At 37.5% G+C, this 24336-nt stretch overlaps 1 protein-coding gene across 9 annotated transcripts in view; it reads right to left on the bottom strand.

Moving 5' to 3' along the window:
- rapgef2b (Rap guanine nucleotide exchange factor 2b) overlaps positions 1 to 24336 on the bottom strand; it is a 121726-nt gene that overhangs the window by 30121 nt on the left and 67269 nt on the right. For 5 of the 9 annotated variants that reach the window (XM_014001991.1, XM_014001995.1, XM_014001992.1 and 2 more), the window contains 2 exon segments: positions 933 to 1064; positions 21549 to 21566. The exons of 1 other annotated variant lie outside the window; for it this stretch is intronic. In XM_014001991.1, coding sequence (XP_013857445.1) covers positions 933 to 1064; positions 21549 to 21566 — 150 coding nt within the window. 9 annotated transcript variants of the gene reach the window in all.

Below are 24336 nucleotides of genomic sequence, written 5' to 3'. Positions count from 1 at the left end.
TCACCTGACTTATTGGTTTTGATGCTTCAGCTGTGGTTATTTGGTGTTCTGTTAATTGTATGTAGTGAGTGCAAGCGGGGTTCAACGTCCCTTTGTTTTTGTCTCTCGTTCCCTATTTGTGTTGGGAAACTCATCAGACTGAAGAAGTCTCTTGGAGAGACGAAACGTTTCACTAAAGAAGAACCCATCCAGAGGACCTACTTATTTTTTTTCTTTTTGATTTTTTCTACCTGGATTACTGCGATGCATCAGGACATCTTTTGTTAAAGCTTTTGAAGTTCGTAACTTTAACGGTACTCATTGCAACGTCACAAAGAAATGCATTCAGAAGTAATAAAATAAAATCTGCACAGCTTTTCTCCCCATATTGATGGTTTACATGTCCTTAAATATATAATGCGTAAACAAAATTTGTGAATGACAGCCATCTTTCTGTGTGTTTACCTCCAGAAACAGCCTTCGTGACGTCACAGAAGAGCTGTTTGGGATCGAGAAGTCTCATTACAATGTACTGGCACGTATTTACGTACGTATTTGTTAAATAAAGTTTGGACACGGGATAAAAAAATGACAGTCCACATTTGGTTAGAAGCTATACAGTAGATGGTGATCACAAAAACCAAGAAAAGCCAACGTTTAAACATTAAACTTACCAAGCTAGCAGAAATTCTGCAAAAGCTGTGTGTATTTGAGTGTATTTGAAAGCCGGGCTCCATCTTTACGGCGCTCCTGACAGTTGTCTTACTCAATATTTCTTTTCTTTCACGTTTAGCGGCTGAATCCCTCACTCTTACCTAAGCATTTTAAGATGTCCTCGGCCCGAAGATGACCTCACCGGCTCAAAGCAAAAACAATCACACTGACTTCACCACCCAGGAGAGGCCAAGCCGGGCGGGGTGGGGTGGGGTGGGGGTGGGGAGTCCAGGACTTACCTGGTAAATGTCTGACAGGCTGCTGCTTCCAGAGTCGCTGGTGATACTACATCCTGAGTGGCTGGAGGAGACGTGGGTCACCTGAGGGTGTAAGCCGTCGGCCAGGTGAAGTCTGCTGAAGTCTGCGGGGAGCTGCACACACACACACACACACATACATGCAGCACACACAGGTGGTCAGTATCAGCTAGCCTAGCAGCCGCCGCTGGTCACTTATTCGAACACGCCTACGGACTGCCACACGTCACATAATCTCCTTCAGTTTGAAAGCAAAGACTAAACATGGAAACATAAAAAAAGTCTTCTTCCCACATTTTTAACCTTCTTTAGCGCATCAGATATGCTTCTTCCATGTCTGTATTTAAGCCCCTCCTTCAGACTCATCTTTTCTTAAGCCTCTGAAACCATGTGAGAAGTAGATTTTGAATTTTTTGTGTGAACGCTTCACAAGCATTCACACTATTGAGATCATTTTGTTTTTCCATACATTTTTTGGAAGATTTCTCATTCCGCGATTTTTGTGCTATTTTTACAATTTATATCTCAAAAAACTCAGCTCCTTCAGGACATTTTGGCTATGACTTTTGGTATTTCAGCAATTTATACTTTTTACTTTATTATTTCACTTTTTCAGCWGCATTTTTCCCCATTGAAAATTAATAGAGCTCATTTCAACTTCTGTTTTCAGCTAATTTCTAATCTTTCTAGATCTTTATGACACCTTACAACTTGTGTTCTGGTTCTGCTCTTTAAATTCCTTGAGCTAATTTTAGCTACTTATTGGTTAATTTTTTAGCATTTTTTCTGCTATCTTAGTTATAATTCTGCTTCTTTCTTTTATTCTTCAGCTATCTTTACTTTTTTGCACTTCTTTCTGCTAATTTGAGCTATTTCTGCTTCTTACGTTGCTTTCTGCTATATTCAATTTTTTTGCTATAATTTTAGCTAATGTTAAGCTGATATTAGCTAAACTAAGCTTTTTTAAGCTAATTTCACATTTTGGTGGCTATCCCAGCTTCTTCCCGCTTGGTTCAGCAAACTTGTGCTTTTTTTGCTAATTTAGGAATTTCCAGTTACATTTTTGCTGCTTTAATGCACATTTTGGCTGTTTTAGATATTTAATGAAATTTTCACTTTTTTGTACTTTTATGCATTTTTTCTACTAATTAGACTATTTTTACACCCTTTTCACCATCTAGGCGCTAAGTTCAACTCGTCTCTGCTACTTTTAGCTTGTTTTTAAGCTAATTTTAGCTTCTGTTTTTTGCCTTTTCAGCTAACTTTTACCTTACCTTTTTATGCTTTTTTCCAGTTTTTCTAATTAAACTTGAATTATCTATTCATAAGCATTCAAACTAGCATTTTCACAGGAAATGCAATTTCTCTAGTTTTTACTGTTATGTAGTTTTATTTGTTTTGAATATATAGCGGTATTTATTGTGTTTTAATCCATTTATATTTGTTTTATCTTGTGTAATCATTGGTATGTGCTTTATATATTGTGCTTTTTTATTTTTCTTCTGTACAGCACTTTGACCCTGGGATAGTTTAAAGTGCTTCATAAATAAAGCTGCTACAATATGGTATCTTATTTTAACCCTTATTTGGTTTTTGTAAACAAAGCAAACTGGGTGTTGTCGGACAAACGCAAGTTCCTGTTTGTGTAAATATTCCACATAAAATATTACCTGAACCAAACTTTTAATTAGTGATTCTACAAAAGCTCAGATTTACACACCTTTTTTTAATTAAACAAGAAAATGACTGAAATAAACGCGAAAATATCATATGCTTTCACTGAATTAGTTAAAAAAATGTGAGAATAACGATGTCAGACAAAAATAAACGTGAGAAATCCTCAGTTGTCACTGAGGTGTCAGTTTAGGAACCCACTTAACCTGCTCTTATGGAAATTACACAAGAACAAATCAGACAAAGAAAACTCTGCTGAAGTTCAGAGTTCTGGTATTCAGGTAACAACATGAGCATTCTGAAAGTCAGGGGTGCACAGATTTTCTTAATTTTGGGAGATCGAACGATATTTAGATAAGATAGATGGAAAAGATCAGCTTCTCATCTAACTCCACAAAGGTCTGAAAATCAGCCACTGTTCCCTTTCTGATTTTTTTAAAAACAAGTTTGTATTGTTTCAAGAGTACCATTCAATGTCTTTTTCAATAAAATAAGACTGGAACATTGAAGTTGTATTGTGACCTTATAACACCTGTAGTGCTGTACCAAACGATTATTTTCTAATCGATTAATCTAACAATTATTTTTTCGATTAATCAATTATTCTAACAACAAATCTATAAGTTGTTCTGATGTGAGTGCACTGGATATTTAAAATGTTTTCATCAAATTAACAAGAACAGTTCTTTAATATTGTAATATTTTCTGTAATAGTTTTTTCATGGACACAAAACATGCACTCTAGAGTCAATTATTTAACAAAAAAAGCTTAAAAGATTTAACATCAATATAAAATCTCAACCAAAGCATATAAAATTCAACTAAGAGAAATATAGTGCAAGATGTTAACAATCTAACAAATGAACTAAATCATGCAAAATTCAAGGCACTCTCTGGAAAACCTATAATAAACATTTATTTATTATTTTTTATTTAACATATTTCTCAATATATAAAATTTAACAAATATCAAGACAACATCCAACTCTTTGTATTGTAACATCAGTTGTGTAACTTATTTCTTTAAGGTGAAAACTGGTGAAAACAACAAGACTGTTTTGTCTTATTGCACAAATTATAATCCAGCTCCACGTGTTTCTATTGATGTCATTTCCCCACTAGGAAAATTAGGTGATGGAGGTCCATGGAAGGCAAATAAGTTTAAATCAAATAAACAAAAGAGGATGCAGTTAAAATTAATAAAATGTATTTAAGCCACGTTTTGAACATCCAGAACACGTCCAACACTTGTTGGCTGCTTGTGCTCTTTAGGTCAGACGTGTGTCGGGAAGCTCCTCTGTTGTTTGAGACGCTGGGGGAACCGTCTGATGGGGGAACCGTCTGATGGGGGAACGTGGCTCCACCTAATACCGGTCTCTGTTTAATGGTGGATGAAATAAAGAAAGTGGTGGTACTTTATTTACTTTGAGCAAGCGAACGTCATGTTCACAAGATAATTAATCCACCAGATAATTCAGAGGCGGTCTGTTCGGTAAATTTTACTCCAGGAGCTGCGAGGCTTGTTTTCAAGCTTCAGACTGAACTGAAGCAGCGGCTGCTGACGTCATTACGCTCTTGCGCGATGCTGCGTTCAGGACAAGCATGGAAAACTCACCACTCTTATGCCAATARGGTCGCAATGATGCATTTAGGTACCGAAATGGAATTGCATGAACCTTCACCTGGTGGTTATGTAATACAGCGAATCGATAATAAAAAATCTGCGTCGACAAATTTACATAATCGAAGTCATCGATTATTTCAACTAATCGGTGCAGCCCTAAACACCTGACAGTGATACCAAAAAATTATCAGCCAAAATCAGAATCGGCAGCTCAGACTTTTTAAAGATTGGTGATTGCTCAGAAAACTGCAATGACTGCACTCCTACTGAAAATGCAAATGTTTGCTTTTCCCTCAAACTAAAATAAAACAAAACAGAAATGTTTCTTTTACACCAAGGAAATGTCCTCATTATTTCTAGTACATAACTTGAATAAACTTAGAGAACATCAAGCACTAATGGGGGAAYCCCCTCTGAGTAATTCATTCTGCATAAAGTTCTGCAATTAAAATTACAGTAAATGAGCCGACCCACTTCTCTGTGGAGATGACCCGAAATGTAAAATATATCACAAACCCAGCTGCGGGAAGGTTTATTTTTTTAAATAAGTATAAGCATTATTAAAAAATTGCTGGAGTTGCACAGTTTTTAAATGTGCAGTGATAAATGCAGTTCAGTTTATGGACTCGGGTTGGTTTGAGTCACTGAAGTGATTCTGTTCACTTGACTCACTGAAGCCTGTCACTGACTTTAAGTTTGATGTTTTATCCGTGAGTTTTAACTCGCAGACTTAGTCTACGACAGGACATGTAGGATTCATCTTAACTGAGACCTTGGATTCATGAGTCCTGATTCAGTGCAAGGATTCGAATCATTAACCCGGGTCAGTTAGTAACCATCCAGATTTGGTTAATGCTCAGTCAATTAATATTTAACAAACTAAAGTGAACAGGTCTATTTTACCCACTTTATTGTCAACAAATTTAATTAATCATTGATTAATGCATTCTTAGATTTTGGTGCACTGTGTAATTTCCCTTTTCATACAATATTTGTGACTACTTTTTGATTATAAAGTATCATGAACCAATGGATACTTACATTTCATGCYATCATGGTCCATACACTACACCCAACCTGAAGCTACCACAAGTTATTTACGAGACGCAATTATCCTTTTCCGCTTATATTTTATCAATTTTTTTCTACAAAACAGTGTGTTAAAATTAAATTATTTTACTTGATTTGAGAGTCACGGGAGTAAATTATGAATTTAATCCAACTATCAAAACTGGTTTATGAGGTCTACAGATGTGAATATTTTATGGCCGTATGTTTTATTTACCAATATATATGTATATTTGATATCCAGCAGGAAGAACATTTGCTTTGACTCACTTTCAGTTCCACTTCTGGCTGTGGCAGATCATTAATATTACATTTTTAAACCCAAAAGTCAAATTGGGCTGAATTAACTGGTCTACTTTAGGGAAAACATATCTAAAAAWTTTTTCTTCAAAATGTTCAAACAGGATTTTTAAAAGTATATATTTATTAAATGCAAAGTGTAGTAATATCTATAGAAAAACACATTTTTATGTCAGAAAACTTATGAACTGATCCAACAAGAAGTCTAACCTGACCTGATAATGACAACACTGACTTGAATGCTTTGAACAAACAGAAAAACATCTCTAAAGGGTCTCAGGGGAAAAAGTTCACATGAAATGTATTTGCAAATAAATGAGCAAACCTTTTTAAGTAACAATGCAATTTACCTATTTTAATTACTTTCCAAGGCATTCACTTTCACACACATCTGTATCACGACTTTTAGCATTTCCAGATGGAAAGAAAAGTGCCAACTTTGTGCAAAATGAAGGCATGAAATCCACAACACTGACCCACAGGACATTGTAGTAAATGTACCCTGAGCTTGTTTGAGAGAAGAAATGCGAGGAAAAGTTGGATGTATCAATTCACAAAGTGTCTTCGTGTGTCAGTGTGAGGAGAGTGAGAGCCAGACAGTCGAGCTCCTCCAGCACAGAGGTGTGATGCGATTACACTGTGTCAAAGATTTACATCACGTTTAATTATCTGGCTGGCTGCACTAACCAAAACGGTCGACCGGAGGGCTCAGTCACTCACTAACCCCCCTCAGGCTGCCATTTCCCATCCCCTTGTCTGGCTCACTTCACTTTGAATGCCTCCAGCTGAATTTGTAGTTATTATAACAGGCTGGACGATGCTGTGTGATGAGATTTTGTGTCTGTAACTGAGCTGAAAATCTTATCACATTTCCCTCATATAACTCTCATGTTGCTGCTTTACATACAAACAACATATAAGCTGTGATCCTTTAGATAAACTATTCAACATTTGTGGTCTACAGCTACTTGACTATAATTTATAAGAGAATGTTTTTTTATTCTGATTTTAATCCAAGGATTCTACACAGACGCCAGAAAACTAAGGGTGGTATCTCAGTGTAACTGTGAGAGACTAGTGGATGACTCAAATTTGTAAAAAAAATAGGCAATTATTTTTATTGCGGTCTCATTGAATTTTGTATTTAGGATCAAGCTAGCTGTGCGGTCACATTTTGAGCAGCCTTTTTAATTTTGTTTTTAATCGTGACCTATTTTTGTGTGCACAGCTTGCCATACTTGTATCTAGGTCTTGCGCATTATTTAATTTGAGGTTTTCTCATTCCACTTCATACCCTTAARATACCCACGATGGCAACTGCCCCCATCTTTATGATTTATTTTAACCGCACTTGAAATTCACCAAAAAAGTTGCATTTGGAGTTTTTCTAAATTTTAAAGTTATTTATTAATAAACAGGCCTTGGCATAGGTAGCAACACAGAAATATCTTTTTGAAATAGCTTTGATTTTTATAAGTTTGAAGACAGTAACTGAAACAGAAAACTGTGCAAAAGTCCCCCCTTATTTCTTTAAACTGTGCATCCAAGGACTCAAATTTTCTTGTAACCTTTAAAAATGTCCTAGATTAATAGTTTCCTGGGTTTCTGAAGGGCTTTCAAATTTTATTTTTAGACGTAGCAAAGCATACTCTGATTTCAAAGGTTGCACTAATAATATACATCACATATTTTACTTTAATAGTTAGTAAACTGAGTAATTCCAATGAATCAGAGAACATATGGAACAATAATTGATACGATCATCAAACCAGGTGTGTGAATGATTTTGTCTGTGAATAAAATAAAAATAATGACTGGTTTCCAGGACAAGTTAAGGGGGGATGTTGTCGAGAACAAAGTGAGGGCAGGCAAGCTAGATAAAGGGAGAGGATAATAAACACTTAATCCTTCCTCTCCGCTCATTTAGGTCATCCGTCTGTCAGTCAATAAGCCGGGATCCATTCAGTGCATGAGCATGTGGTGGTCCATTGACCTTTTGGGCCCGCTGGAATTCACACTGGGTCAAACTGGATGCCAAAACAACCCACTTGTTAAGCATTTCCAATTAGTGCCCAGTGACGAGGTCAAACCTGTACCTTGTTTTGTTTACTCCAGTCGATTTGCAGAAATCCATACTATCATTCTATGGTTTAAATCTGTTAGCGATATAATAAACATTAAAATGGTCCGACTGTGATGATCCTTCAACCTTTGATATCTGTCCTGCAAACAAAAAGAGCTCCAAAGAACCACAAGCTGGAAATACGTACAATCAGCTGTCACAGGAGGATTAGGCATTGCTCTAACGCTCAAGCCACAACTCTGAGTACTGCTTACATGTGAGCAGATGTGGTGCTCCTTAAATTACATTACAGACCTAATGACCTAGATTGCTGGGTGGCGGCATTGGCTGCCTCTCAATTTCTATACCTCCTGGAGGTGAAGCTACAGAATCAGTGCTGCCACCCGAAATGACCCTTCCTGAGGGTGATCAGTATCAGCTAGTACAGAAAAGAAAGAAAAGATTATAGTTTTCCTTGGTAGATTTAAACTAAATATATATATTTATGTGTTTAAGCAGCTAAATATAAAATTTATACATGTTATTATAACTTTAAACAGTTTAAACWGCAGAGGAAGCACACACTTTCTCCAACTATGGCTGCAGCTTCTTGTTTTCCTGAGCCTTTTGGATAAAAAGATTAAAACCCACTTTGGCAGCGTGTCCAATTAAATAGGCTTGATATGTTCTCTGGACTTTCCCTTCACCAGATACAGCACCACCAGTCAAGGCCACACAAATCTGCAGCTTGAATTATAATTTCTTACAAACACATGATCCAAGATACCATCCTTACTGCCATTTTGAATTTATTATTTTGGCAGTAGGCAATGGCAATGCTGGCACATGCAAGTCATAAAAGACTAAATAAAAATAAAATGACTTGAAAAATCAACATGAATCTGTGGTGTAAAGATAAAATGCATTTCTAAGAACAAAACTAAACATTAACATTAAAAGACATGGAAGTGTTTTCATGGCCAGCCAATTGTGATGTGATTAAACTGCGATGCCAGTGCTGTGATAGGATCTGTTGGCCCGTAGGGGTAGTTCCTGCTGGGATTTATTACTATTTACACAAACAATCATTTGTATGCAAAAAAAGCATGGGAAAACAAAAGTCAAATGAAGGGGTAGGGAGACATGTCAGAGAAAGGAGAGCGTGATGGAAGCTGCATAAAGGAATGTTAAAACAGAGGAGTTAAAACCTGCCAATCAATGATGTTATCCAGCTGTCTAGTTTACATGTTTTATTTAGTCTGAAGTACATCTGTTAAATACTATATTTACTTTATAGCTTTAGACACTATTGCATTCTGCCAATAACATTAATATTTGTTTAGAAATAAGGCCTGCATGGCAGAGATTGGCTTGTTTTCATTGAGATTTGAAAGATAACTTTATTATTTCCAAAAGTTTTACAAAAAATATCACCAGGTTTATGTCACTGTGACAGTCACCAAAAAGCAAAATGAAGGATAAGATCAACATGTAAAAAGAAACAACTCTTTAAGTTTGCGTGCAAAGTCCTGCCATATATGTGTGAAACATAATTTTTTGACATTTTGCTTTAAAAACAGATCCACTGCCAGAAATAATTATTTTTGACAGCTAACGTTAAAAAATAAAAAGAAAAGGAAAAGCATGAAACTTGCTTGTTAAAGTATTTTTAGATACCCAACAGCAGTTTCAGAAAGTCACAGTAAGCACTGATTTTATGAGATTGTCAGAGGCCTCAGTATCCTGCGGGCCTCCCTGGGGGGAGCAGAATAAAGTGTAAAAAAGGAGGATGGGATAACTCATCAACAATGACACATCTATGGCCATTACAGGAATATTAAGGTGATTTTTTTGCGCTCAGCCTCTGTGCTCTGTAACCCAGGAACGGTCCATCAGAGAGATGTATAGCTCACGTGAGTGCGCCTGTGTGTGTGTGGTCCTAGTGTGTGAGTGATGCCGGCGGCACTGACAGTCGATCAATCCCTTTACTGTTCAAGTACAGATCATCTCCAGCCTCCGAGTGTCTGCAGGAGCAGCAGGCTGCTTCCAGCACCACGGACAGCGCCAGCAGCAACCCACCACTGGTTCAAACTATTTCAGCTGCTGATTTAAAGAAAAAATACCTTWAAAAAAGATACGTTGAATCTAATTAAAGTGCCTGTGACACGCCTATCCTTCAAATACAAAAAGTCAAAGAAAGCATCTTTATACTTAAGAAAATTGGCATAGTACACATGATTTAACCCATTTTGTCCCATAACTGGCATATTTTCTTTTGAACTTGGCTCAGCCAAAGTGAAACAGGAAGTGACATCAAAGGGGAACTGATTAATAAAATAAGCTTGCTGTTCTCTGTTTATTAAAACAAAATTATTTAAATTTTCACTCTTCTTCGTCTCTCTTCGATAGCGATTAAAATAATCTAAAGAAAGAGATTCTTCTCTACAGTCTGTGCTGTTAACTGTTATAACAATGCTCTTGTTTACATGCTGATATTTCCCTTTGACATCACTTCCTGTTTCTTCACATGCAAATATCTCTACAACCGTTCATCTCAGCGATGTGAAATTTGTTTTGCAGTATGCTATCAGTGTGATCTTTCCAAAAATGCATTCATGTTTATTACAAAAATTTGATGTCGCAGGCACTTTAAGTGTGCTCTTTTAAAAGCCAGTTTAGCTCATTTTAACCAGGTATAGCCAACCATACACCTGTAACATGGGCTGGTAAAGGTACGGTGAGCTAAATCTGATTGCTTACAAAAAAAAGAAAATGTTGYAACTATTCTAGACAGCTGTGTCAACTGGTTTCACTAAATTTGATTGTTGTGGAAACGTAGAAAAGAAAAAAAAACAACAAAATAACTATTTATAATTGTTGTAAATGCATATAGAGGAAAATAAATCAGCTATTAAAAAATAGCTACCACTGATCTAAAAAAGTACAAGTGCAAGCACGGCTAGTAACAGAAATAGCATTTAGGGCATTTTATATTTAGCTGCTTTAATGTCTTATATTATTGGTTTACTGGAGTAAAATCTGCTTTTTATGACTTTGAAGTGTTAAACTAAAGATTAAAAATCAAGGATAAAGCAATGGTGCTTTTTAAACACTCGTAATTTCTTAGCAAGCGTATGTCCCCCCTTATTGTCACACTTTTTTCTCTCTTAAATAAAATCTTGGTTATTATTGTGGGCGATAAACAGGGACTTTCTTAAGGAATTACTGTTATGTTTCTGCTAAATTACTACCGACAGTCTATTAAATATCATCATAAAATAGTCAAATATTCACATTTTTGTGACACTAAAATTTATCAGATGTAATCCGCGGAGATGTTAAAATTTACGCAAGTGTGCGCGTGTTTTGCGCACGTCAGAGACGGATGAGCACATGGCGGTCGTTTCCAGTCCAACACACTGACACACATCTGAGGCAACGACCAGCCTCTGATCTGCTCATTCGCTTTTCTGACGCGTCCTTCATTCATCTTACCCAGGCTCGATAGTAACCTGATGCACGCCCATTATAGAGCCAGTAATCATATCTACAGGCTCYTAAACGAAAGYAAAAAAAAAGGAGAGAGAAAATGTTGCACGTCGATGGGCTACTTACCGGGGTTTTATCTTGCTGGCTCGGGACTCCATTGCTGTCTGCTGCTGCTAATGGTTTCATAATGAAAAAATATTCACTGGGGTGACATCTAACATGTCGGAGCTGCTCTATGCCACAGCGGAGACCCCCATCGCACCCTGCGAGCCGCCCGCCCTCTCCCCTCCCTCAGCTGCACCGTCTCTCTCCACAGTTTTGGGAGTATCCACTGTTTTCCTCCTTCCTCAGGGCCTGATCGAGCTCTCCAAAGCAGCGGCACCACCTGCGTTTATTCCAGTCAAATATATAAATATATCTTCCCAGAGATATTAAAACCACAGAGGAGGTGGTGGATTGAGAGAGAAAATAATATCCTTTTTATCCAAGAAAGGAATAGCGTGCTGCTTCGGGCTCTTGACAATCACATCTCCAGTCGGAAAAAAAAAAAAGAAGCAAAAAGCAGAAATCCGGGAGGGAAAAAAAAAGATGAGAAAAATGGCTGACAACACTTTCACTCACGTTTTCTCCCTACGCCTCTCCTTCTCCCTCCCTCCCTCCGACGAGAGTGAAGCGGCACACACAAACGTCTTTGTGCACCATCAGATTATAACGCCCGCAGTCTCCGTGGAGCTTCTGTGCATTAAAACCCAGCGGTTTGTTTGTATGTGTGTCAGGGTTGGAGGAGGGGAGGAGGAGGAGGAGGTGGGCAGTGAGGACCTCCTCCCTGCCTGACAGCGATGCTGTAAGGGCTGTGCTCCTCTAGGGTGGGGGCTGACGACACCCCCCGCGATATGAAGAGACAGAAACGAGAAAAGGATGGATGAGCAAAGGAAAGAGAACCTTGTAGATGGATGGATGATAGAAGGTTGGAGAGAGGAGGAGAGGAGAACAGAGACCATCATCCCTCTCTTTTTCCGCACAACAGCAGCTGGAGCCGGTTGGCATGGCGACGGATCACAGAAAAGCCATTTCCTGGGTGGGGAAGTTGTTGCACTTCCTCTTGAAGAGAGAGAGAGAGTGAGTAAAAGAAAAGTTGATGGATAGTGAGGGAGAGCTGTGTGCAACATTAAAATAAAATAAAAGGAGCTGGAACACAGAAGTCGCCTGAACTGGCAACAACTGTGTCACACTGTCACTCAGCTGGAATAGCCATGGCAACTGGGTGAGCACAAGACTCGCCCCTCCACCCAACGCACCCCCCCACCACCACCACACACACCCTCCAGGGCCTTCAGTTGCTGTAGCAACGGAGGCAGCAAGACATGCCGAAATCAAAGGAGGGAGGAGAGAGAATAACAGACTGTGCTGCTTCACCTTCACTCAGCTGGGCTACGATGAGCTGCAGCGTCACCAGGAAGGCTTCAAAAATAAATAAAAATAAAAATAATAATAATAATAATAATAATAAAATAAACTCTTTGTTTTATTTGAATGAGACAAACATGTGTTTTTGTTCAATTGGGAGCTACGTATTTGGAGATGCTGGATGTTAAAAAAGCAGAAGGTTTCTCTCAAGATTACCAGCAATTTMAAGTAGGCGACAGCCACAAAACCAGCTGGGGTTGTTTAAAGGGGCTTTATCATGTAAAATCAACTTTTTTGAGTTTTATATCATGTTATAATGTTATCCTCTCATCTGAAACATGCCCAAAGTCTCACGTTGACTCATTCCTAAATGTTTGAGAAATCCTGTAGTGTCCTCAGGCAGCAGGCAGGGGAGCAAAAATGACCGGTTGGGAATACAACCGCCTTTTGGGATCAGCTCCGCCTCTGGGACGTTTCTCCTAGCCGAGCTTCCTCATCACGGAGCACAACTCCCCACCCCCCACACCCCACCCATGACTCCTGCAGGCTCTCAGCAGCAACAAAGCTAACAACTGGTGAAACTGAAAGTGAAACTTAAACTGTCTGCCGAGCTCCTACTTCTCACTCAGTGAAGCTCTTTTCAGATTCTAAATACCTTTGAGGAAATGTATTTTTAGATGCCAAGTGAGCTGCAAAGCTGCATCATAGCCCCCCACCCCCCGCGCTGAAATGGGCAGGACAGAAGCGGAAGGTGGTTCTTAAAGAGACAGAGGCCAATTTCAAGGCATTTAGAACAGGAAGTGATGAGAAGATAAGTTTATTTTCTATTTAAACATAAAAACAGCATTTTACTAACAGCTAAAGGTGACACAGATACTTTATTATGGTATAGTATTTAAATATATGCCTGAGAAACYCATAATATTGCCCCTTTAAAGCAGTGGCTCCCAACGTTTTTAGACTTGTGTACCCCCTGAGCCATTTGGTCACACCGCTAGTACCCCTTCTGTCAAACGTAATGATGATTCTCCAAAACTATAATGTACAACAGCTGATTATTAAATGAAAATTATTTATTTAAACCCCTAGAGCAGGGGTAACCAAACATTTTCCCTGAGAGGGCCAAAATTAATATCAATCTGAGGGCCACGGGCCAAATGCAATAATATAAGAAATGCAACTGCTTCTTAAATAAAGTTATTTTATATTTATGATTAAGCTAGCAGCCAGTGTGGTTGCCCACATTCTTTTTTTTTCCAGCACATGGACATGGAGAAAATTCAACATATGGCAGCAAAGGCTTATGGGACTTTTCATAATTTAAAATTTGAGTACATGGGGTCTTTATAATGTATGCAAATCTAGATATGGGCTTAAATCTAATCTAAACGTCTCTTGTTGTTACTTGTATTTTATATTTAATCTTAACATAACTGCAAACTAGTAACCAGGACAACTGCTGGTGGACCAAATGAAACAGCTTGGTGGGCCAGCATTGGGCACCTCTGTCCAAGGACATTTAACTCTCAGGCATTTTATTCTTTTCAACTCAAATTAAACGTAAAGATAAATGCACTGCCTTGAAAATGAATAAGTAATTAAATAAATAAACCAGGTAATGGCAGGTGCAGAAAAAAAGTAGCGTCCAAAATACGTCAAATACTATGAGCAAATTCTGTGAGATTCTGTGTTTCATACTGGGTTCCATTTTGTGCCAATTCTGTGATTTCGTTTGCATTTTCCACATTGCGGAAATCATAGGGCCCTACATATCTCCTATTTTTATTTATTTAATTATTTTTTACACAACTGGGAAATTTTTCGACATACACCCTGTAAAATGCTCACAAGTACCCCTGGTTGGGAATCACTGCTTAAGGAATGCATATTGCTCACTACCTTTCTGTCATAGTTTTAGATTATCATCTGAAGTTGAGAAATTATGGTCAAACCTTGAAAATAACAGGCACAATCATGTTTCTCAAAGTATTTGATGTAAATTGCTCTCATTTATTTCTGCACATAATTTTGGGATCAATATATACATTAATTCTACTGAAATTTATTTAGATTTTCAATAAAATCTGTCCAGTGGTTCATGAGGTATTTTATAAACAGGTAATGCTTTGTTTTTTTAAAGAAAGATTTCATGCAGTTTGTTGTGCTTAAAGACAAGTCACCAACAATTCACAAAGGACAAAATGGCTGGCTGTCACAACAGACACCTTCTCTAAACCCAACCGTAACCCACTACGAAAAACTCAAGCTGCAATGTGACAGCCATTTTTATTTGTTTTGCTTATAATTTTGTTGTCATGCCATTTTCAGGCGATGTTGACAGCATCAGTCATTGTTCTATCTTTTTGGTTTCARGTCACATAGTTGCTTTAGAAAACAGAGACTGCAGCCCTGACACTTCCCAACATCCCAACATAAATCTGAATTTAAAGCATTTAAAACACTAAATTCTGGACAGAGGAAGATGTGATGGGAAATATTCAGTATTAGCTGGTTAATTGAGAGTTCATACAGTTACAAAAATAAGGAAAATCAATGAGTAATCCTGAACAGCAGAAGTTCATTAATGATTCATGAGGTGATTTCCAAGCTTCATGCACAAAAAAAAAAATAAAAAAAAGAAAAAAATAGCCAGTGACACAAAGATATCCTCTCTATGCAAAACATTTTTTTGGGGAAAATATTAAAATCATATTTAAGAACAAAATCCAAAACAATTTATTTGTCTCATTTGTTATGTATGCAGACAGCTGAGGCTCAAACCCTTTGAATAACAAACGCTCTGCCTCAGACAGACTGAAAGGAGCGTAGTACGAGCCCGTTTTGGAGCAGATCCAGTCGAAGCAGCAGMGGGAGGTGAGTGGGAGGCGGAGACGGTGTGAGAGAAGCCTGGAGACCCTGGATGACATCACCCCCCCTGCCCCAAAGCCATGATGTAATGTTTCAAAACAAAAAACAAAAAAGCTCAGGTGCTTCACTGAGCCGCCCGATCGTTAATGTCTCCAACATTTGCCCTGGGGGGCGGCATCATTACATCACCGCAGCAACGAGACTGTGCCTGGGGAATATCAAAACCTCCCGCCCAACCCCCCTTATTTAAAGCCTTCTAGGAACAAACAAGACAATTAATCATATTTCTACTGACTAATCATGAGTTATATGTGAAAGACAACAGGGAGGAGACATTGATCTTCAAGGCTTGTGACAGGGATGTGAAAAGCACCACCTGAGAATAACATTATTGTTTTGTGCTCGGCTGTAGTGTGCGCTAAATGCGAACGGGGGGTGGCCTCATGTGTCATTTGTAAACAGACTGCTAACTCGGCGTGATCAGCAAGGCCATGCATGGTGTTTTGCTTGCTGATGCAAAGCATCAAAGCAATAAAAACCTAATTACTCTTCTACATGGGACACTGGAGTAGAAGCACGTGACGCAGGAAAACGTGAATGTGGCCATGGCTCGATAACAAGAAATCGTTTTATGTTATGGTCACATCTTTAAACAGCACAGCAATTCAATTTTAAGTAAGAACTGTGCATTTTTTTTTTGTATTTTCATTTTACCAAAATCACAACAGCTGACAAACAAAAGTCCTTTAGTTCGTAAAGTAAAATATATGTTTCTCTTTAATCACACTCTTGATATTACAAGAAAACATGTAGCTACTTAAACTGGGGTTGGGATTTTTGTTTAAATTAATTTAAAAATACATACCAGGCTAATTCACACTACAGTAATGGCATCATTATAGCACAGCGGTTTCTAGAGTTGGGATCAGAACCCCATTGTGAGCCAGTTTTAGATCATCTCCAGATGTCAGCTTATGTATAAAAATAATTGTTTATGACACATTTTAATTGTAAATATTGAAAATTATAAAAATAAGCCATACGTTATGAAATGAAAATGTAAATGTTAAGACTGTTTCTGCTGTTATACCCACGTTTACTTGAGTCAGTATTAGTATTTTGTTGATTTAAACCAGAACTCGATGGGGTCACAAACTTTTGTCACAATTACATGACATACCATGATGTTCATTTTTTAAATCCTCACTTATCCTCATGTGGTATTTCTTTTTTCTTTTAAGGGTAGCAKCTTTTATGGCTGCTGGACCCGGGGCACCTGTTCTCCAAGTCTGCAGTGTTTCGTCTAGGGGTGCACCGATAAATCGGCCAGACYATATCRTTACTTTTGGGAGATCGGAGATCGTCCGATCCTTACATAAGATCGTCAGAAAATGTTGGCTTTTCTGCCTCCACATAGGACTGAAAATCAACCACTATCCTCTTTTGCTCAGCTGTGAGCACTACCTAATGTCCAGTTAAAACAAGTTTGTATTGTTTCAAGGGTATCGTTCAAAGTATTTCAGTAAAATAACATTTGAACATCAAAGTTTTATTGTGACTTTCTGTCAATGTGAATTATTTAAAAGATCAGTATCGGCCAAAATCGGAATCGGCAGGTCAGACTTTTTAAAGATCGCCAAAAACCTGGAATTGGTGCATCCCTAGTTTTGTCTATATTTCTTGAATGGGTTCTCCAAACTGTAATTTCCCTTTATGGGATCAATAAAGTATAATTCACTCAATTGTTTTGTGGGTCTGGAGCTAAAGTGGTGGGATCTTTATAACATATTTTATGAAAATAAAAAATACGCTTTAAATCTTAGAGGTTTAAAAGTTGTAGTTATTCTTTACGAACGTGTATTCAACAGATTGTCCATAAACAACTTCACCTCAACAAGACTGTTGATGATGACCGTTTTTGAGCATATGGCTCAAGCAACTAATCAAAGAAGTCTTCTGATGAACACACCGTGGCCATTAGATGATCAAGCTTGCCTACTTTGATTTATTGACCAACGTCTAACCTTGTTCAGTGAATTTGCTTGTAAGCRGACAGAAGGCCACGTGCAGGGGGAAACATTAATCAATGACATCCGTCTCATTACGACGGCTCTAAATAGCATTGTAAGAGCGAGAAAGATGATCTAATAAAGAGACTCCATTTTCATAGCTGCTAGAGCCCACGGGATTGCTTCATTTTTCAAGCTGTTGTCACCTGCGCGCTACCCTGAAAATAATTCGATAGAAACGRGGGCTGCCAGGCACGCCTAAAAGATTACGCTTGTAGGTTCGTGGGGCAAAACATCTGTTGTACCTGCGCACCTGCTAAAAGGTGTATAAATCAGAAAGAGGGAATGAAATGTGGTGCTGTCAGGATATGAACGGCACAGTGCAGATTTGGCAAGTGAGTGAAAAGTTCATCAGTAACTCAACGTTTCCGGATCGAGTTATAGACTAACTGTGGAAGGTTATGAACTGGAAGACTTGAGCTTAACAATAAACAGCGGGGAAGGAGCTACAGACATTAGCAACACAATTCATGCTTGGTTAAAAAAATCTTTAACTATATAAACTGTATGAGTTAAACTAAAGGTACAAGATTAAGACAAATACTTAAAATACATTTTCATAAACATTTCGTTTATTTATACTGTACTATACTGCTATCTGTATATAGTGTCTGTCGATGTGTGTGTGTGTATATGTATATGGTTAATATACATATGTGTATATGTGCATCGTTATATATTGTATGTGTATAGTGGGGTTTTTTTTTTTTCGTTTTATTTTATCTTCTTTATTTTATCTCACCCTCTCTTGTACTGAGCTGCAGTAACGTGCAAATTTCCACTGTGGTATCAATAAAGTTTTATCTTATCTTATCTTTTCTTATCTAAAATCATCCTTTTGGCAACTTTCATTAGTTTTTAAGCAAAATCAAAGAATATTATAGAATATTAGAATATACCAATACAAAGCCACAATAATAAAAACACTAAAAGATGTATGATAAGTTTTAAACAAATTTAGCCATAAAATAGTGAAAACGCTCCAGAACTTTGACGTCATCCTGAGTAAAAATAGAACCACTTGAGTAATTATTGGAAGATGAATACATGCTTTGGGTTTTATGGATCTCAAAGAGTTGGACCAACACTAATTATACCCAGTTAACCCAGATTTTAACCACAGCAAAACAAAACCAGGAAATCACAACAATGTTAGTCTTTTATGAAGCAAATTCAAATATGAGGAAGAGTTAGAAATAAACATCATTACCAAAGTTCATCAAGTACACAAGTATCTTTTGGTGAATCACCGGTCTTACAAAAACAAAATGAGACACAGCTGACTTCACTAAGGGATGACATGACTTATGATTTTGWGCTGACACTAAGGTTATCTATGTGACTACAAGTGGTCAATAATGTTGGTGAAATATGCCTCTAAGGAAGAAAAGCGGGATGAAAATTATGTTGGACTGCCAACTTTCAACCAAGACACGGCTCATTTAAGGTCCTTAAAAGGTTCTAACAATTTCATCACTTTTATTACTTTCCACTGAAAAAATAGGCTTGGAAGGTTATTGATAGTAAACTATATACTGTTACAGGTTAAATAAAGGTTTTATTTGTGTTTGACATGGATGCTGCCTCATACAAAACAATATCTAGTTTTGACTTTCCATTCCATAAACCATGTATTCATGCTTCCAGACATTTCTTATATAATTTCAGTGATATAACTACTACATGAAGTTTGTCTAATTTCAAATTGGAAGGCATTTTTTGAAATACTTTCTTTTTATTCAAATTTGTTTTGGGCCATTAATAGTTTGGACTATTGATATTTAATATAACATATTTGTGAAACAGTTTAATAAAAAGCTAAGTTTGTGCATCAAAATATTGTCTCGTTTGAATACAGTGACATTTAATTTTAGTGGCACATGAAACCAAACAAAGCAACTAGACGTGGGCGGCTGTAGTTGAGTGGTTAGGAGAGTTGTTTCTCTAATGCAAGATTTGGTGGTTCGATTCCATCGCTATTTGGTCACACGTCGATGTGTCCCTGGACTAAGCCCCCGCTGCTTCTGATGTGTGTCCATCAGTGTAGGATTGTGATTTAAAAGCACTGATTAGTCTCTATAGATTGATTTACTTGTATTAGCTTTGCAGAGAGATCTAGCAGAGTGCAGAATGTGTGTGAATGGGCAAATGAGAGCTCATATTGTGTTGTAGAGTGATTTGAGTATCCTGGCTGCATACAAAGGTACTATACAAGTATAGTCCATTTACCATTTACATTTTATTAGACTATAAATGTTCTCYTTGAGCTCAGTATCACATTAACATAATAATAAAGAGGGGGATCAAACAGCTGTGCTATCATCTGTTTAAAGATTGACTTTCATTACATTTAAGTGACACAAATGAGACAAAACAAAGAATTGTGCAATTGTCACTGTGCACGCTTATGATCATTCAAATAAATGTCATCTGTCAAGCTTTCTCAAAACCATGTGCTTTCAAAAAGGTCTCCAAATGTTAGAACTGACATGAAAAGCTCATCAAATGCCAGTAAAGATATTTGCCAATGCCAGTGGACAGATGAGCCCTAGCCAGTAAATAGGTAGCTCGTTTTATTTACTTGCACCAGTCAGAATTTCAGCTGAATTAGCCTGAACGATGTCTAAAAATATCTGCTCCATTTATTTCAAAGCTGAATGTTAGATATCAAACTATTAATATCTACAAACACTCAAGTTGCTTTTGTTGTCCACGCTGAGAGATGAGAGTTGTTCAATTCAAGGACACAAAAGAAGCATTAAATAAATATCCGGCTTCAAATACAAATGCACATGAAGGTTTTTGCCTGTAATCAAAAATGAATTCACCAGCACCACTTCCACTGAGATAAAACCAATTTAAAATCAAAAAGGTCAACTTATTTTTGAATTAGACAATTAAACAAATGATTTAATAACCAATTTATGGGTGCCATCGACTTAAATGAGCTTTATTTTACAAACTAAAAGCTCTACAGCCGAATACGTTTTGGGACAGAGCTGGCACAGATAAGASAGCAACAGGAAAGGCACTTTTACAATCAACTGTTTCTGCTTTAATTGCTGCGGTTCCTACACAAAATCCATTCAAAACAGAGGCTTTTGTAACCCGGCACAGCTGAGGCAGAGCAGATTGTCACAAAGGACAGCTCTAAAAATAGGAGCACGGCTTTTCTGCAGCCGAGAGTGGCAGGTTTGTTCTCTCTGCGTTTATCAGCAGGTACGACCGCTCAACCCCTTAAGCTCTTCTCAACCTCATAATCTTTTTTTTTTCATGCTTGATTACTGGAGGACCCCACTGAATTACAGAAAAATATTCATTATGTTGCAGATCTCTTGGTAATACGGCACGTTTCATAACTACAGTTTATGCAGTGAATTGTTAGGTCATATAGCAGCTTTATGGCTTTTTAAATCCATCATAAATAAAAGAAATCCTATTGCTGTCAACACTTAACAAGAGCCACCACGAGCACAGCAGGGACAATAATAATCCAAAGAGCCTAAAGACAATCATTATCATTATCAAGCACATAAATGGAGAAAAAACAGCGCACTTCAATCATCTAAATGGTTGCCATTATCTCAGTTTACTGCCCTATAAGCGACACCAGAGTGATGCTTGTCATTCCTCTGCCATCACCGACGTGATGAGGTTTGCTCTTAACCAAACATGCCGATTTTRCCCCCAAATCAAAGACAAGATAAGGTAGACTGAAGCAGCAGAGTGGGGGAGGGCAGTGTTTTATCAGGACTGTTAATAAGAATTCAATTCATTATGTTGTTGATATTGTGGTAACAGATTTGGAGTGTGGAGCGGCTTTTCCTTTTCATCGTTATCAGCACCCATGCCCGCAAATGGATGGTGTTTATGGAGAAAGTCTGCTAGCAGCTACAGATAGGACGAATGGGGCCGGGGGGGGGACACAGATAAAAATGCCTACCAGCACGAGCACAAACACAGGACGGCTAGAAAGCACAACAAGCGAAAAGACACACAACAAACACAAGAAACCCCACTGTTAGCAGATACAGTACCTGAGGTTTATTGCATTCCTGGAAGCCAAGTTAGGGAGCGAGCCATGAAAAGAAGCAGAGGAGACGAGAGAGTTATCAAACATGCCACTTGCGAGTCGAGGATGTAAAAATACAGCAGGTGAAAGCTTCAGACATGTTTAAATGAGGTTTTCTGTATCACGCTACGTCKAAGATAATCTCACACATACAAGTGAATTATTGCTCTGCAGTGACCGTCTCACAATTCAACAGGCCTGGAATATTTTCTACTTCAATGCACACAGAAGGAGTTTAAAATATTTGCAAAAATAACTAACATTTGAGAAAGCAGTAAAAGCTGATTTACAACTAAAAACCACACTTTCAACTCCATTGATTTCAGTTCCAAATGATAAAGGCATCCACTTACAGTTTTATGACCAACACTTGTGTAATCATGTTTATTACTGAGAAACCAATAATTAGCTGCAGCAGACATTTTATTTAGAAAATACAGCAAAAAATATTTCAAAATGAACAGAAACAGTCAATTATCAATGTTTTGCATTGTTTTGTAAATCTGTGGTTCCCAAAGTTGGGGTCGGGACCCTATTGTGGGTCACAAAACATCAAGTGAGGGTCCACAGATGATTTACAGACATCAATTTAAATGCAAAAAAAATGCTAATAGAACATTTTAACCATCATTATTGCAATTTTTTAATGTTTAAAACAACACATATTGTAGTTAATAAAAATGTTTATATGTTGTTATTCCCATGTTTAACAGAGTTATTAGCAAAGTTTGCATAAGTGAATAAGTAATATCTGGGGTCGCGAGTGTTTGCAACTTTTATTTTGTGGGCCAAAAGCAAAAAASTTTGAAAACCACTGTTGTAGATATATGCTCATGCTTGGCACTAAAATATAAACTTGCAGGGTTTTAGTTATAATTTTGAGGCCTACAAGAATCTGATTCTTATCAATCAGGATATGATGATTTAATTAATGATGTAGCAATAAATAAAGGCGCATAAACACAAATATTATTTGATATTATATATTATTAGATAAGTCAATGCATGTTATTAAAGGAGTTCACAGCTAGTTAAGGGTTAGACCGTAAAATCGTATGAAAGAAACTAAAGAACTGTAATTTTTTTCACTCTATTTTCAAAGAATCGCTGATGAACACAACTATACTCTTGATATATCCAAATGGAACCCAAGTGTACATCTATTTAACATCAGTGCAAAACCAAAGTTTTCTTAACTGAACACTCAGGGGTGAAGTAGAAATTACATTATATTCATTACTGTCATATATTGAACCCATTTTTTCTAGTGCAAGTCAAACAAATCCAATTTGTGGTTTACAATGAGACAACTGTACTGTAAATATAAAAAGGAGCTTTATTTATACAAAGTAATATCTTCACAGATCAAAGATGACATCAGACGCCAACATGTTAATTAAATAACATTTTGTTCAACAATAAATAGGATGAGAGAGAAGGAAACCTAACTATTCAATTAGGACTACATCAAAGTATAAAAGTACTGTCATCCTAATGAGTCTGGTTGTTATTGCTCAAAAGAGCTGTTTTATTATTTTATGGACCCTCACATAACGATGTGTCTAGTTAGGATACTTATTTATCCACTGCTAAGCTAACAGTCAGGACTAGCTTTACGTGGGCTTGTCAAAACATCCACTCCTTAACATGAAAGCTAACAAAAGCATTATCAAAATGTTTTTTGAGGTGAAAAAAAGTGAAAAACCCATTAAAGTTTCAGCTTTTGTGGATGGGATTACTTTCATGATAGAAAATCAATTCATCTTACAGCATGTCTGACAGGTACATTACCAGTCAGAGAGGATGAAGGTTATGTCAAGTAAAATTGTGCTGTGCAGGAAACGACATACTTTTCTTTGAAACAAAGGGAGCCTGGGCCTTCTCTATAAAAACCTTTATTATATAAAACTCTACCTACAGAAAAAAAGGGAGATCAGATCTCTACATGCCTTCAAACAGGGCAGAGAARCTCTTTGTGGCAGCCTTAGTGACGTCTGATAATAAACTATAACCACCAGGCCACCTGGGTGGAGCAAACAGTAAAATAAGTATTGATTGCTTGCCTCCCATTGCTTATAKAATTATACAGCATCTGTTTGGGGTCTTTGGATGGTTCCGCTAGACACCAAGTAAACCCAGAACATGGAAGCTGGTACTACCAATGATGTGAGGACCAACGTGTACTTATGGGGACCTGAACCTAGTCCTCATGAGGGGAAATGCCGGTGGTGGGTCAGGGGCTAGGTTTAGGGCTAAGGTGTCAGTTGAGTTTAGGTTAGTTTTAGGGTCAGCGATGTACCTGTGAGGTTAGTTTTAGGGCTGGTGGTCAGGGTTAGGCTGTAGAAATTAATGAAAGTCAATGCAAAGTCCCAATAAAGATAGCTGTAGAGCAAGGATATTATTAATCTGCAGTGTGTGGAGTATCTTATTGGGCCAGCAGAGTTTGAATGTCATACGTAAAAGGGGGAAAAAATGATAGCGGTCAAATTTTAATAATATAAAAAATTACACATTTTTAATATATAATTTAGTGATGGTTAAGTGGAGATATGTAGCATTTAGTAAAGAGGATGCCTCAGCGGTTGCCATGTTGACATTTCATTTCAGACTGAGTGACAGACAGTATCTGCACAAGGACCTTTAAGTGAGTGGCTCAATGAGAGATCAGAGAGAAAATCTGATTGTGTGTGTGTGTGTGTGTGTGTGTGTGTGTGTGTGTGTGTGTGTGTGTGTGTGTGTGTGTGTGTGTGTGT

The sequence above is a fragment of the Austrofundulus limnaeus genome, unplaced genomic scaffold, assembly GCF_001266775.1.
Source record: "Austrofundulus limnaeus strain Quisiro unplaced genomic scaffold, Austrofundulus_limnaeus-1.0 Scaffold11, whole genome shotgun sequence".
NCBI lineage: Eukaryota > Metazoa > Chordata > Actinopteri > Cyprinodontiformes > Rivulidae > Austrofundulus > Austrofundulus limnaeus.
This window is presented reverse-complemented; position numbering and strand designations above follow the sequence as displayed.